The sequence below is a fragment of the Pelecanus crispus genome, chromosome 13 (assembly GCF_030463565.1).
Source record: "Pelecanus crispus isolate bPelCri1 chromosome 13, bPelCri1.pri, whole genome shotgun sequence".
Classification (NCBI taxonomy): domain Eukaryota; kingdom Metazoa; phylum Chordata; class Aves; order Pelecaniformes; family Pelecanidae; genus Pelecanus; species Pelecanus crispus.
This window is the reverse complement of record NC_134655.1, coordinates 16,825,627-16,841,176: the sequence shown is the minus strand read 5'-3', so window position 1 is coordinate 16,841,176 and position 15,550 is coordinate 16,825,627. Positions and strand designations below refer to the sequence as shown.

Here is a 15,550-nt window from a genome sequence, read left to right as displayed (position 1 = left end):
TCTAAAAAGTAGCTACAAGGCAAATCTTAAAAGCACTTCACAGTTTACTGAAATGATAATATCTGCTGTTGCTTCATTTGAGCACCATGGCACATAGAAAGGAGGAGATCGGAGCGTTGTTCCACAGTGTGGTGTGAGGTACAGTACCAGAGAAGAACTGGGAATTACCAGGTGGCTTGAATCCCATGTTTGTACCACTCTGCAGCATCCACGCAGGATTGTGGGGCTGAGCGCTGCCAGGTCCTGCAGGAGCTGGGACTGCTCTTAGTGACAAGGCCACTGACTCAGTCTTAGCCCAGGGCAGTTGTGACCAGGAAACTTTTTACCGTCTGGCAAGTTTTTCAATATTAATAGAGAAACAAATCACTAATCACAAAAAATAGATATGTGTCAGAGCAGCAACTTTATTTCCAGCGTCAGGCAGGTGGTGGCAGGAACAAGCCCAGAGACTAGTTTGCGAAGCGAGGAGCTTCGAGCGTGTGAAGGAGGCAACTCCGAGAGCTGCTGGGACGATGTGAGCCTTTCCGTGGGCTGTCCGTCTCCTGGGGGTGACACTCCCGTCCTTCCTCAGTGCAGCCTGAATCCCTCTCTCACATGGCTAATGGCAGCGGTCCACAAACAGTGATCAAAATTGTGCCTAGCCTCTTTCAGCTGTATAATGAACCCAGAAGGACTTATCTAAATAGAGAAGCGATTGTGTTGACCAGCTGTTCAGCATTCTTCCCCACTCAGCGGGGAAGCCCACGCTGCAGCTGCGGAGGTGACCTAAGAGCGCTCATTGCGAGCTAAACTTTGAAGCACCTTCAACAGTGCTTACTCAGATCCCAGAAACATTCGCAGCTGGGCAGCATTGGGCTGAGTAGTATTCTATTTTTCTACAGTTTTAAGGGGGATTTCAAAAAAATACTGCGATCGGAAGTGTGGCTGCAGAGCTGGCATAACCTAGGAGTGCCTCGGGATGCAATTCAACTTCTTCCATCATGGAAGGGTTAACCCCGCCCAGCAAAACCATCCTCACTGTTGACCAGGAGTACCCGCGCTGGAGATGCAGTGCACTTGCTCTCTTGCTCTGATAGATGCTCTTTTAAGTGTTGTGCCCTGTTCTTGTTTTCTTTATGGGCTTTACGCTTTGCTTTGCTGCGATGCAGAGGGATGGTGGACAGCCGGGTGACACTCAGATGTTGTTTTTGCTTCACCAGATCAGCCGTCAAAAGGGCCATGTTCACATCTATCGTCTCTTAGCTCTGCGGCTGGAGGTGCCCACACTGACTCCAACGGCACAGCTTCGCAGTCAGCGAGGGTGTTAAGGAGGCAGTCCAAGCCTGTGGTATCCTTTATTTAACATCTCATCAAGGGTTTGATGGCTATGGAGGTAGAGGGGTGTGAGTGGTACCTCTGGGTCAGGCACGCAGAGGGGCTTGTTCTTCCCTGATCTCCATCACGGCTTTGCTGCCCCAGCTGGAGAGAGTCTTGTGGCTTCTCCAAATCTCTGTGAAATGAGAAGAGTGATTCTTATCTGTCCTCTATTGCACTGTGAAACTAAATTAATGCTTGGGAGGGACCTTGTGGTCCTGTGGCAGGAGTGCTTACACAAAAGCAAGACATTATTGCTGTTACAAAGAGCAATACTGGAAAAACAGCTGTCACAACAAAGAAGAACAATAGCTTGTCCTAGTGGCTTCTGCTTTTTTGGACTATTTACTGATGTTTTTCCATGTTTCTTTCCTTAGGAGATGACCGAGAATGGCAGTCATCAGCTGGTGGTAAAGGCCAGGTTCAATTTTAAGCAGACCAATGAGGATGAACTCTCCGTTAACAAAGGAGACATTATTTATGTCACCCGGGTTGAAGAAGGGGGCTGGTGGGAAGGGACCTTGAATGGAAAAACAGGCTGGTTCCCAAGCAACTACGTCAGAGAAATCAAATCCACCGGTAAGCAAATTGCTTTCAAGGGCTGATTGAATGACAGCGGTATAATGCAGTGTAGATCCTTGTGCCTTTGGGAAATTGCTGCTATTTATTAAGGACCGTTTGTGTCCTTAAAGCAGCAGGGCTAATGGAAGGATGAACGAGGCCGGAAGGGTAAAGCCTAGTCTTTTGCATGAGTTGTTTGAGCGCTGCTTCGCCCTCTTCCCCAGCGCACCGTGCTTTTCTGTTGCTCCCCCAAGCCCCAGCAGCGCGGGAGCGGGGACATCGCCAGAGGACGACAGCAGAGATGGCTGCGTGCGTCCCCTTTGTCCTGGGGAGCTGCCAGGTCCTTCCAGTTGTCTGAGCACAGAATTAGCTTTTTGTTAGAGACCTCGGTCAGGCAATGTATTTGCGTTTCATCCTGCCATTTCTGGCAGTGGTGGAATGGATGCTCACGGTCACAGTGAGGAAACCAACAAAACCTGTATGGCCACAGGGAACGGTCCCCTGGTTTTGTCCACAGTGATAGCTGATTTCACGTAGTACATTTTCCCCCAGATGCATCTTCTGCTGCGATACTGAGAAAGGAGGCGGGAGGGGACGATCCATCTGATGACATCTGCCTTTACTGAGCTTTGTCTTGAGTGTCCTTAGCATTTTCTGTGATGTGATGTTAACCAGATGTGGGGTGGTGATGACATGAAGCATGCCCCTGGCTAACTGCCCCGTAGCGTTACATATCCATTCCAGCAGCTCACCCCGTTGTGCTTCCGAGGCCGTTGTGTGACAGTAAGCTTGTTTTTTCACAAAATCCAACTTTAATTCCTTAATGTGCCGTGAGGGCTTACCCTAGACAGAGACCTGTTGTGTGCTCGGTGCTGGCTTTATGGCTGAGGATCAGCCCTGGCCTCAAACCCTGTTAGACATCCTTGCCTCCCACACTCGCAAGCAAAGGAGGGAAGAATCAAATTAATGAGTGAATGTTCAGAATTAGGCCAGTTTTTATTTAATTCTAAATGAAAAAAATCATTGTTAGGATATCTCATCTCCCACTATTTCCCTCTGGGAAATGATGTCTGAGCTGGAGCAGGACGTTGCAGCAGTGATTGAAGGCTTGTCTGGCACAACCCAGGAATCGCTAATTAAGTCAGTGAGTGGAGAAGAGAAATGTTTTTTAAAACAGAAGGGCAAACTTCAGTCCCATGAGGAAAATCAGATGGGAGCTGCACGAAATAATGGCACCTCATTGAAGCGAAGGACGAGTCTCCCATTGATCCGGATGTAGGAGCCCATCCAATTTTTTTATCTGCAGAGCTTTTTCCTCCGGATCCTCTCTCCAGCACCCATTTCACATGGGAGGCGGGTTTGTTCCCCTGGTCTCTGCTTGCTCAGGACACGTGGCTGTATTGCACATGATGGATGCGGGGGCCATCAGCTAACCTTCTCCTGCCCCGGGACCGCTGCCTGGGGGCTACAGCCCGGGGGAGCCCTCGCTGCAAGCCAGCAGAGCTGCTTTCCTCGCCTCCGAAGTGTGAGACCTGTCACCCTAAATGGAGTTAGTTGTTTTTCAGCAGTGTCTGGACTTCCAGTGTGTCCTAAGCGTGCCCTTTGGGTGGAAATAACTAGCTGCGTGGAGCAAAGCTCCTCTGAGCCTTTAAGAAACTCTACAAGGGCAATAATTAGACACTACATCAAGCTGCAGTTTCCAGGGGCTAAATTTATCAATTTCAAGCTTCTCCCCTGCTATCAGTGTGAAAGTAATTGCTTTCTGTGAGTGATTGCAGGGAGAAAGGAGAGACTGGCTGCTCTGCACGGCACAGAGGTGTTTCAGTACGAGGTGTGCAGCGTGGCCAGGGCTGGCGGTGCAGCCTTGCGCTGCCAACCTGTCCCAGTCCGGAGGGGTAACGGTGCTGCTGCGGTGCCGGGAGAGCTGGCAAAGCCATGCTGCTGGCAGGGAATGGGCTTGTCTAGGGAAGGAAAAATGGAGCAGAGACTTGCACATGTGTGTGTGTGTGCATGTGTGTACCACGCTGGAGGCATCTGCAGGGGTTTAGCAAATGCAGAAGAAGATGAGAATTGACTTCCAGGTTTGTGTCAGCTTTTTATTCAAATCTACCTTCGTTCAGAGAAGGATTTTGGATCACAAATGACTGCGGGGATCGTGGTTCAGTGTATTGATTGGTGTTGGCTTCGAGTGCCTTGTGAATCACCTGGAACAAATTGCTGTATCCAGCATTTCTGGTAGACACCCATTTTTAAAACCCAAATTTTGTGGGCCGGGTGAAGCCACACTGTAGCTCCAAACAGTGCCAGACACTGGGCTGCTGCCAGGGATTTCAGAGCAAACCTGTAAGTTAGTTGGCAGAGGCTGCGCCGTGCTTCTGGTGCGACTCGCTCGGCTGCCTTCGGTGTCATTGCACGCCTTCAGTTTGCTCCTGGTTTTTCTGAAGCAGGCAAACAAACTCTGCAGTTGAAGTTTTGTGTTCACAGGGGTGAAGTTATGTTTGTTGGTCATGACGCGGCAGTGACTTTTCCTGCTGGAATAATGAGAGCTGTGCACTATAATTTATTGATTTTTTTTTTTTTGTACAGATAAACCACTCTCTCCCAAAGCATTAAAAGGACTTGAAAGCACTCAGCTGACAAAGAATTATTACCCTGTGGTAAGTTTTAAAGTGCTGATCGTACATTTTAATAAGTAGCGTATTATTAATCTTCTGAACTGGTTCCTTCCCTTAAAAATCATTGAAGCAATTTGTAACAATTGGGGATGTGACTCTGTGTTTAAATGCTGCTGTTGCCATTTCCTCGATTCAGGGCTGTCAAGACAATAAACCACAAACGGAAGTTGCTCCAAGATGTCAAAAGGAGGGACTCAAAGTAGGCAACTGAGATAACATAGCAGAGGTGGCAGCTTTGAGATCGCTGTTGGGGAATTAAGGCACGATGTCTCTGGTCCAGTCCTTGCCACTGACTGCTGGCTATCTGCCACTGATAAAGATGGGGAGATAATGTCACAGTGTGAAGCAAGCCAACTTTGGGCTCTGATCCATGATCCCTTTCTTGGGTTTGGCTGGAGATGTTACACCCCGAGCTGCCTGCCCTCTGCCTCTGCCAGCAGCTGCAGCCCTCGGGGAAGGGGCAGCCGCCGCAGCTTACAGCCTGGCTTGGTAACTGGGCTTGGCTTTGGAGCAGGTCAGCATGCCAGGCTGTGAACTGTGGCTGCAGAAGGGGTGGAGAAACATCACCACCTCTACCATCTTGCTACTGGAGCGATGATGTCTGGCAAAGGGGGGGCAGGTACCTTCCTGCTGTGTCCAGGCTAGAGTGAGCCCTGCGGTGTAAGAGAGTTAAAATGTCTGCATGTGAACGTCCCTGGCTCTCGGTGCCGGAGGTGAAATGTGCTCATCAGCATGTCTAAATATATTTCAAGCAAAGTAAAGCAGAAACAATATGTCCAGAGAGTTGGGAACCACCTCCACTGTCTCCAAAGCTCATCCACACTGAGAAACTTGAGTGCTAACTGGGAGTGTGCAGGCGGTGGGTTTGCCTTCCCTGCTGCTGGAGATGAATTGGCTGCTGAGATGGATTTGCAGGACCACACCCAACTCAGCACGTCCTTGAAGTGGCAAGTGAGCTGTGCCCTGGCTTGAGCTGCCACAGGAACTGGCCTTGGTCTGGCCACTGTTGCATTTAAATTGTTGCCTGCCTCCGTGCAAACGGTGCTCCCAGGATGCATGCACAAATCATTTGTTTGCATACCTTGGCAGCCAGTTATGCATGCAGGGTTAGGCATGAGCCTCTCTGGGGTCAAATACTAAACTCAGGTCTGAACTGATGTTGTCCTCATGCTTTGCCAGAGAAGAAGGAGCAGCCCTTAACACCTGCTTTTCAGGCCTCCCCCAGTGTGCAAAGTAAAATCCTGAAATTGGACCCCCCCAGGGCTTTCCTGAGCATTCTGGGTTCTGCGTTAACAAATGTAATTTATGGACTTAAAATACAGTTCCATGCTTTTCCACACTTGGAAGCTGATGTCATGTTCCTTTGACTAGTCACTAGTACTAAGATCTACTCAGTGCTCTGTCTCTCACCCTAGGTGTTGCAAAATATTCTGGAAACAGAACGAGATTATGCGAAGGAACTACAGTCACTTCTGGGAACTTACTTAAGACCCCTCCAGTCTTATGATAAGTAAGATATAAGGGCATCTGAGGTGGAGAGAACCCTGTAAAATAGACCATAGTTGATTACCTTCCTGCTTTTGAATGTTTAGGGACTGTTACTGCTCTTCTTGTAAAGCCTCACAGCTTCTCTGTGAACCAGAAAAAAACCCCACGTTGTACAGGTTTCTGCTCTTTCCTGTTCCTCAGTGGTCGTGCAGGCATTCGGCTGTGTTAGAGATGGGCATTTCCATCTGGTAGAGGGCTGGCTGTTGCAACCCATCTGCAAGCTCGTGTGTGGCTCTCCCGGCATGCATGTTTCCCGGCGGTATGCCTTGCATGGCTTCTCCCCTTGTAATTTGCCTTGTTGTGACTTCTCAGCCCCAAGCGACATCTCCTAGTCATCTCTTCATTTCGCTCACGATGACGTGTATTCTCTGTGGATAGATTGCCTCTTGCTAAATCCAAGCTGCTGCTGAGCAAGAAGTGACTCCCCTATCTCCCTGTCTGCGCAGCCATCGGCTTTAAGTACCTCGGTGCTTGGGAAGAGCATGCTGCCATCCCTTACGGCCTGAGCAACGCCGGGGAGACTGGGGGCCTTTGTCAGGGCTTACCTGCAGAAATAAGCCCATGTGTTTTCCATCCGTGCTGGCGTGTGTATCCACGTGCCGTCCTGTCCTTACCCAGGCAGCGCGCTGGTGCCTCTCAGCAGATTCGTATCAATAGTTTCACCCTGCATAAAAGACCCAGTGCAGTTAACTTCGCCTCCTGCTTATTGCTTCAGCTTTACAGTCGTCTCTTCTGAATGGTGCCGGCTTGGCGACCCCGTCCATGCGGCTGCGTTTGGGGCCAGGGTCCCTCTGGCTGAGCACGCTGCAGGAGGACCGGGCAGCCCCAGGGCATCACGGGCAGAGCGCAGATGTTTAAACATTGTCCAGTCTGGAGAGATGGGAGAATGGTGTCTTAAGGCATTTGCATTTAAATCTCTCCTTCCTTCCCCGTATCTTCACGCGAGATATACTCATCTGTGAAAATTTCTTACGCTGTCAGCCTTGGCATTAAGTAAATGGCTTAAATGAGGGTGGTACGAGGGTGACTCTGAGGATCGCTCTGAGGATGACAGAAGCAGACACTTTAGTTTTGGCTAGGAAAAATCCAACCTCGCTCAAGGAACAAAGCAACCCCTACCCGAGGGGCTGCTCTGTAGGACCCTCCTCCCGTAGGGAAACCCACAGCATGAATCCCTGAAGACAAAGCTGTCTCTGTGTCTGTGCACACACCTTCCTCCCCACCCCTGGCTGAAGTCCCATCTGTCTGTGTCTATTAGACAGCTAAACATCTGAGAAGATTAGTGTGATTAAGTGATTAAAATCCAATTAAGATAATCCTTGACAGCAGGCATCTTCTCCAGGAGGCTGTGGTACGTAGCTCACAGATCACGGATTTTGTGTTTTCCTGTGTCTGATGGTATATCTGGGGAAAGAGAAATTCTTGGGTCTTTTTGGAAGACTGCTTACAGATGCCATGGGGGTAGTCCTGAGAGCAACATCTCTTTGATGCTAATCAGCAATTTAACTCTTCTAGGCTCAGCGCTGTGGACATCGCGTCATTGCTGGGAAATGTGGAAGAAATCTCTGCATTTCAGCAAACACTGAACCAAGCCTTGGAAGAAGTTGCAAAGTAAGCTCGTGCCATAGCGCTGAGGGTGTTAAGCTATTAAACTGCAGCTAAAAATAACAGAAAGACATGTTCATTAATGTTCCTCCTGGCTGCTGTCTTGTTAAATATAGAAGAAAATAACAGGATTGAAGAAAGGCAGCAGGTAGTGCTTTGGCAGGAGGGAAGGTAGGAGAAACTCTGACATTTCTACTGTTAAGGCATCTGCTGAATGAGACTGTCACTAGACCTGACATGAAAGTGTCACTAGACCAAAGATGCAGACACACAGGGTGGGAGATCTGGCAGGCATGAAGGTAGGGATTGCCAGGGAGCAAACAGCAAATTATTAGGGGTAATTTCCCGCGGGGAGACTGGCACACATGTTCAGCCTTAGTCCAGCCTCTCCTTTGGAAGGGCTGAAAACAGATGGGGAAAAGGCTGAATACTGGAAATGTATTCAGGCTGTGGCTTCCCTTTCTCTCTCCACCTCCTCTTTCATATATGGAGGACCACCCCTCCATTGCACCCAGTGCTTCCCAGCACACCCTCATCAGCCGCAGTGGGCTACAGCATCCCAGCTGCAGCTCTGCTGGTGGGACAGGACAGGCTGGGTCACACCTTGTCCTGGGCTGATAACGGGGTGTGATAGTCACTGTCTGCACCACAGACACCCGGGCCCATCTGAGGACCTCTTTCTTCCTCCTTCCCAAGTGGCAGGCATGGGTGTTTTGCTCGGTGCCACAGTTATGCGGTGACCTGGGAACGTCCCCATGCAGCGGGTGGTTCCTGGGCAGATAACCTGAGAGTGCTGTAGCTGCAGGGTGCAGATCAAGAGGCTTAATGTTGTGGCTGGTGTGTTGGTGTCCATAGGCTCCCTGAGAACCAGCAGCGCGTGGGAGGCTGTTTCATGAACCTGATGCCCCAGTTCAGGTCCCTGTATCTGACATACTGTGCTAACCACCCGTCCGCAGTCAACGTCCTCACTCAACACAGGTGAGTGATGGAGGAGATTCAGACTGAAATCCCTCCTTTAAAAAGTTACTTTTATTATCAATACTTGGCCTGGCGTGGCTTTTGACTTGTGTTTTGACAATAGGGCAAGGGGGATAACATAGCATCCTGCTGCTGGGAAAACTGCTGGGGCTTTGGTCTCTTCAACATAGCCTCTCAGCTCCAGCACGGACACAACTCATGCCGCTTGTCTTCAGAGCTGGTCTCACAGGTCCTGTCTGCACATACAGGACTCTTACCTTGGGTAAAACAGAGGCAACCTCACTCAGCCCTTGCAGTAGCATCTCCTGTGATTGTTACTTGCTAAAGGACCCAAATGCTGGTTCAGACCCGCTGCCGAAGCGCTCACGCACTGGCAGATGGGAATCTGTTCCCCTGTGGCTCTATGGTGTGGGACACATTGTCGCAAAAGGAAGGTGGTCATCGAGTCATCCAGAATTACCCAATTTAATAATTGCACTGCTGTTCAACCAAATCTTTGATTTGCAGGGTCATTGGTTGATGGCAGTAATAACATCTTCCTTCAGCATGTCCCACTTGAGTAGACACTTGAATTTGTATAATGTCATGCTAAAGAGCGTGCCAAGCCAAAAGGCTACAACTGTGTCGCCCCTAACGCAGTTTAGCTGTCCTCCCTGCAGTGGTGGGAGAACCAGGACCCCGGCCATACTGTTTAAGTCTTCCCATTCTGTAGTGGGAACTCACAGTGTGTTTACTTACCTGCTGAAATGCAGCTTTAATTCAGCCTAATGAAAAGCCTGGTTCCTGTAAATGACTCGCTCGTGTGGTTCCTCAGTCTGACCCCTTTTCTTAAATCAGTCAAAGAATCAGCTTTGGCAAATGTGCTGACACGCACGAGCCATGTTTTCCAGAGCGATGTACGAGCTTGCAACGGTGTCACGGCTCCCAGCAGGGTCCCGGGACCTTGCTGCGGCATCCTCCAGCACAGCACCAGCCTCTGCAGCCCCCGCCGTCCAGCAGACACCTGGCCCTGTGCCACCTCGCTCTGCCGGGGGACGAGCTGCTGCTGGCACCGATACACCCCAGAGGCTGGGCACCCAACACCCGCCACCGCGCAGCATCCTCCCCTGCGTCCCCGGGGAGCGGGGTCTTGCCTGGCTGGAAGCTCACAGCTCCCTGCCTGCCCTGCCAGGTTTGCGGCAGGGGGTGCTTGGAGGGGAGGCTGGGCTGCCTTTAAAAAGGCACAGCTCAGAGAGAGTGTGGGAGGCAGCAAAACACAGCCCTCAGCGGTGGCGAGCCCTCCTTCTTCTTGTTGTTTTCTCTATTTATAGTGATGAGCTGGAGAAGTTCATGGAGAGCCAGGGTGCAGCCAACCCAGGCATTCTCATCTTAACCACGAGCCTCAGCAAACCCTTCCTGAGGCTGGATAAATATGTGACACTGCTGCAGGAGCTGGAGCGGCACATGGAGGTAGGTGGGATGTGGGGACTGCTGGGCGGGCTGTGCCCCTCGATGCTGCAAGAGCTGCCCCCCAAGCTGCAAGAGTACCTCGGCCCATTGGTATTTGAGTACCACATCGGTAAAAGTACTTACCACTCCTCCAAGGAGGTGTTCCACCTCCGTGGGACATTATCTACCTTTCAGATTAAAAGTGGGAAAGCGGTGGAGGCTGGGGGATGTTGTGGGAAGGCATTGCCTGCTCTTCGCCCCAGCCATTCCTCAAAGATGGGCCATTTCCAGCACAAGTAAAAGGGTCAGGCTACAACTGGTATTTAGTTGCACAGCAGGTAATAAATCAGTGGGTTTATTATCATGTTATGAGATTCCTATCCCCAGCTGCTCGCTCCTGCAGCTCGCAGGCACATCCCCACCCCTCGCCCAAGGCTGGTGCTCCGGGGCGGAGGCAGGGCTGCGCAGGCAGACATCGATCTGGCAACCGGCACAGACACGGGGGCGGAGGAGCGAGTGCCTGGGAGCAGGGAGAGCAGCGAGGGGGGACAGAGACTTCCTCAGTGGGTGGCAGATCTACTTTAGGACATTTCTCTCCCCGGGGACTGTAAAGATCTCTGCTGTTGGAGCTCTGCTGCTCGCCTGCTGGTGTACTCCAGCCGCGGGGATGCAGACCTCAGGGGTGCTGTAAGGAGGTGAAGAAAACAGAAGTAACAGTCTATTTTTAACCGGGTTTGCTTTTTCCCTCTTCCAGTATTAATTACCAGTTAATTACTCAGCATGCTTAGCCACGATCATTCAAATCCACATCCCAGCCAGAGGATTAAAACCTCTGTGCTTGAGCCAGGGCGTTTTCTGCATAGGAGAGGGCATAAGAGCCTGTACTGCAGGCACGCTGCAGACCTGACCTGTCCCGCTCTCACCTGGCTTAGCTGAGCTGCAGGGACTGAGCTGAGCTTGGCAGCAGCCACCGTGTCCGTACAGGGACAGCATGCTCTTTGCAGGATGCTGGATGGGGTTGGCAGTGGATTCGGGGACGCACACGTCAGCTATTTCTCTTAGTTTCCAAGCCGAGCGTGGGGGTTTTGTTGCATGAATCAGTAGGGTTGAGGTTTAAGCTGCGATGCTGTGGGAAGAGTATGGATGTATGCGGTATAGGTGTATGCAGTGTGGATGTATACCATAGCATTCCCTGCACTGCTGCACAGCTGGAGATGGGGCAGGTATGTTCAGGGCAGCCCTTGTCCCGGATTCAGAGGCAGGCTCTGACAGCCACAGGGACAGCTCCATCACAACCTAGACACCTTAGGATTTGTTTGGCATGAGTCTGGATGGTGAATAGCTTATGATGTAGGGCCCTAGATGCCCAGGAGTAGGTGCTGGGAGAGTACCAGAAGGCAGCTGCAGTCCAAGATAAGGGGCAGCATCCCGTTTTCCCCTCCCTGGCCCAAGAGCTCTCCGCTCAGACGTGCCTTCCCTTAAACCCGGAGGTGAAGCTCCCAGTGATGCTCATGGAAACTGCACCCTTGATGGGGCAACGGCTGGAATACCTTGCATGCCAATGGAAGCTTCCTTCCCAAAGGTGAAACCAGAAATCCACCCTACACCTCTGCCTGTTTTGATTGATTTTCTTTGCAAGCCGAGTTTGTTCGAAGTAAAATCATATCTGCTCTTGCTCTAGCCATTTTACACTCATTAAATTGGTATCAATGAACTGCATAGCTGCTTTAAAACCATGTCACATTGAACAGGGTTGTGAGGAAGATAGCTGGGGGACTTTGGTCCCCTCCTGCAGCCCATGCTGCCCGAGCCCCACAGCCCCCAGCACCTGCGAGCTCTGCAGCCCTGGGTGCACCGGGGCAGTGGGTGCTGCACAGCGCAGCTGCTGCTGCTGGTGGCTGAGGGATTTTTCTCTCCCTTCACTAGGAGGCGCATGCAGATCACGAAGAGGTTTTGAAAGCCGTCACATCCTTCAAGTCCCTTGTGGTAGGTGGCAATTCTTAAAATAGAGCACTCCATTTCAGAGCTGCATTTCACGAAGAATGAGTCAAGCCTGACATTTGTCTCCTCATTAGAAAAAAAGGTCTTTTGGAATGGAAAAGATGGGTTATAAAGAATCTTAATTTCAAGTTTCAAGCCTAGAGCTGCCCCTCTGGCTGCATGTTTCAGCAGTTACATGCTGGCTCCATGGTCCCGGCAGCAGAAACGGAAGGTCTCCGACTTTCTCCTCTGCTGCGGAAAGCCATGCGTGGGTAGTGGTGGCGGCGGGGTCCCTTTCATCTCCTTTCGCCTCCGTACCCTAATTGTTTGCCACCTGAAACTAGACCACCCCTTGCTCATTCAGATGAACTGTGAAACGTTAACACGGGCGTCTGACTCAACTCCTCTGAGCCCGTTGAGTGTCTCTTGGTTTTGTTGAGGTTTGGTCCCTGGGCATCAGGAGGCTTTGACCGTATTGCAGGTAATTTGCAGCACCGGGTGCCGGAGCCACTGGTGGGGAACAGAGCAAGCAGCAGCGAAGGGATGAGTCAGAGATAACAAACCTGTTTCTGTGAGCTGTGTTACCTACACCCCTCAAAGTCCTGCTGCAGTGAGATGAAAAAGAGGGGGAAAAGCCATCCACGTGCGCAAAGGTTTTACCCAGCAAAGCTTTTTTCGGTTATTAAAAAAGCTATAGTCTCTCTCGCTTTGTAGCCACTGAATACCTTTCACTACAACCACTCCAGATGTGGTCCAACTTCCTTCCTTAGCACAGCAGATGCAAGTTTTCAGTGCTTAGCAGTGCAGATAAAAGATGGGGAGGAGAAAGTTCATAGAAAACAGGAAAGGGCGATCATGTTACATTTACTTAGAAACTCAGCTCCCTTTCCATTTATTCTAGTAGGGGAATAATTCAGTTAAATTACACAGTGTCATTAATCTTTAGGAATGCTCATAAGTGATGGACGGTTTTACTTGAAATGTGTACTTGGGCACTGAGCAATTTAATGTAATTACATTATGACTACAAAGGTTCAGTGCGGATTCAAGGTTAGATGGGCAGAGATGCCCCTTGCGACGGACACATGGTCCCATGGTGGGACCAGGGATGCTCCCGAGCAATGACAGGGCAGGGACCACAGAGCCGCATCACATCTGCACAGAGTGTGATAGATTGCTCTGGATTTTATATGGATTTGCATCCTGGGAACATTGGATTTGGACACCCAGGGAGCCATCAAAGCACACGAGAGTTGTAAAACCGAAGGAAGCCCCCACAGTCTGGTTCAAAATTGTCTGTTTTCACACTAGACCCAATGTAGCCTCTCTCTTTGGAGATCTGGATAGTCAAAGAGTTTGTATGAAGCTGAGCTGGAAAGGAGGAAAATCTCTGTCAGAAACAGGGGTTTGGAAAAAACCAAGCAGCTGGTGAAAACTGAGCCTGGGTTTGGCTTTGCAGCAATTTTCCCTGTTGGCAGAGAGGTCAGTTAAAGCAAGTTTTGCTTGGATTTGCAGGGCTGTTGTTGCTTAGTCAGCATTGCCCTCTGCTTGCTGAAAGCTGCTGAAGGACTGGCCGCTCTGTGGAGCTCTACCAGTCCCCAGCTGCTGAGCATCAGTGCAGTCTTTTCAATTACGGCACCTTTAAAAGCTTCTTTTTGCACTACTCTACGGCACTGCTGAAATATTGCACCAAGTCCTGCTTTTGGGTGTGCAAATTTTGGTTAGAAAATATCCACCCATCTGATTCGTGGGGGCTTTGCATTGCTACAAGCATAACTGCTGTTTGGGCAAAATGGGCAAAATCTCTCTAAGCAGCAGCAAAATTAGAGACATTTAACTCTGCGGCTGTCTTGGTTTGGAAAATGTGACCCTGTACTCTCAGAGGTAGGACTGGTTCGGAAAGAAAAGTTTGCTCAGTGCAGTTCGCAATTTCTTTGACATTTTAACGTATTCATTACTTCATAAATTGCTAGGGTGTGATTTTTTTTTTTTTTTTTAAACAAACTTTGTGTAATAGAGCTGAAGCAGGCTTTCCTGATCCCTTGATGTAACCAGCCCTGAGCCCACATGGCTGTGGGAGCGTTGCTGGTAAAACCATCTGCATAGGGATGGTTTGGGTTTGCAACTGCCCTTCGGCTAACAAAGTGCCCCGCTGTGATTCCCAGTCGCAATGCCAAGAGCTGAGGAAGAGGAAGCAACTCGAACTGCAGATCCTTTCTGAATCCATCCAGCGCTGGGAAGGAGAGGACATAAAAACAATGGGAAACATCATCTACATGTCCCAGGTCATGGTACAGTGTGGGGGAAGTGAGGTGAGTGCGGTGGTCCTTCTCCTGGCTGAAGACATTGTGTCCAAATACTCCCTTGCTCACAGGATCAGCGATGCGAGGAGGCAGCTACTGTCACCCCAGGCCAGCAAAGTGCTGACAAATAACGTTGATAAATAATTTTACCTGGACAAGAGCTGCGCAATGTGCGCATCTGTGGAGTCAGGCCTTTGGTGACACACTTTTCAAGCAAAAGAAGCATCTCGGTGACGTATAGGACATTAATTTCCCTCCTTTTCCCCCTGTGACTTACTCTGAGAAATGAGAGTGACTTGAAAGTGTGCCTTAGCGTAACGATTTTGCCACGTCCTGTGCACAACGCAGCGGCTGCTATGACGTCCCACTCCAGAGCTGACTGCGCTTTGGAAATAACTGGAGGGATTCCTGTGCTACTGGTCCTAAAGCGTCACACCAGTGCTTGCCGCAGACCTTCAGCAGTGGTGTTAAAGCCACGCATATTGCTTGTTTGGTGTGGGAAAGTGCCTGTTATCACTGAATTGCTTGCTTGCTGTAGCAACTTTTCCCTGGAAAGACCTGTAAAACAAAGCCCCATAGAGTCTAGTCCCAGAGTCTTGTTTGGGATGTGAGATGCTGGGGGACATAAGGTCTTGGTCTTCTGAGGCACTCTGAAATGATTGGAAGAGATTTAGCAGGATGCAGACAAAAATGTATGCAGGAAAAACTAGTACAGAAATGAGATGCTGTAAAGAAAAAAAAGCCAAAATAATTGGTTTGGGAGTGATCTCTTGCAGACTGTGATTACAGCTCCAAGAGGTTCAGTTGGCTGGAGGAAAGTGCTTGTGATGCATTGCAAACTGGACTAACCTAAATTCTTATCCCTGCAGGAGAAAGAAGAGCGGTATTTCTTGTTGTTTTCAAATGTTTTGCTGATGCTGTCTGCAAGCCCACGGATGAGTGGGTTCATCTATCAGGTAGACACGCTTAATTTGAAGTTGCAAGGCGTTAAGTGTGAAAAAGGAAATCAGATAGCTGTTATCAAATTCAAATCCTCTGTTTCCTCAAACCTCTCTGTTGTGATGCAAATGCCCCAGGCTGGGAACCAGGGCTTGGTTTTACCATGCCTGCCAGGACACT

The 15,550-nt window shown here is 50.0% G+C and overlaps 1 protein-coding gene across 5 annotated transcripts in view; it reads left to right on the top strand.

Annotated features, from left to right (window-relative positions):
* The window catches only part of ARHGEF6 (Rac/Cdc42 guanine nucleotide exchange factor 6), a 42,412-nt gene that overhangs the window by 14,850 nt on the left and 12,012 nt on the right, over positions 1-15,550 (top strand). For 4 of the 5 annotated variants that reach the window (XM_075720894.1, XM_075720892.1, XM_075720891.1 and 1 more), the window contains exons 4-13: positions 1,200-1,327; positions 1,731-1,932; positions 4,501-4,571; positions 6,005-6,099; positions 7,653-7,748; positions 8,598-8,720; positions 10,031-10,169; positions 12,075-12,134; positions 14,294-14,440; positions 15,301-15,387. In XM_075720894.1, the coding sequence (XP_075577009.1) occupies positions 1,200-1,327; positions 1,731-1,932; positions 4,501-4,571; positions 6,005-6,099; positions 7,653-7,748; positions 8,598-8,720; positions 10,031-10,169; positions 12,075-12,134; positions 14,294-14,440; positions 15,301-15,387 (1,148 nt within the window). The remainder of the gene's footprint in view (positions 1-1,199; positions 1,328-1,730; positions 1,933-4,500; positions 4,572-6,004; positions 6,100-7,652; positions 7,749-8,597; positions 8,721-10,030; positions 10,170-12,074; positions 12,135-14,293; positions 14,441-15,300; positions 15,388-15,550) is intronic. The other variant, XM_075720893.1, reaches the window with a different exon arrangement.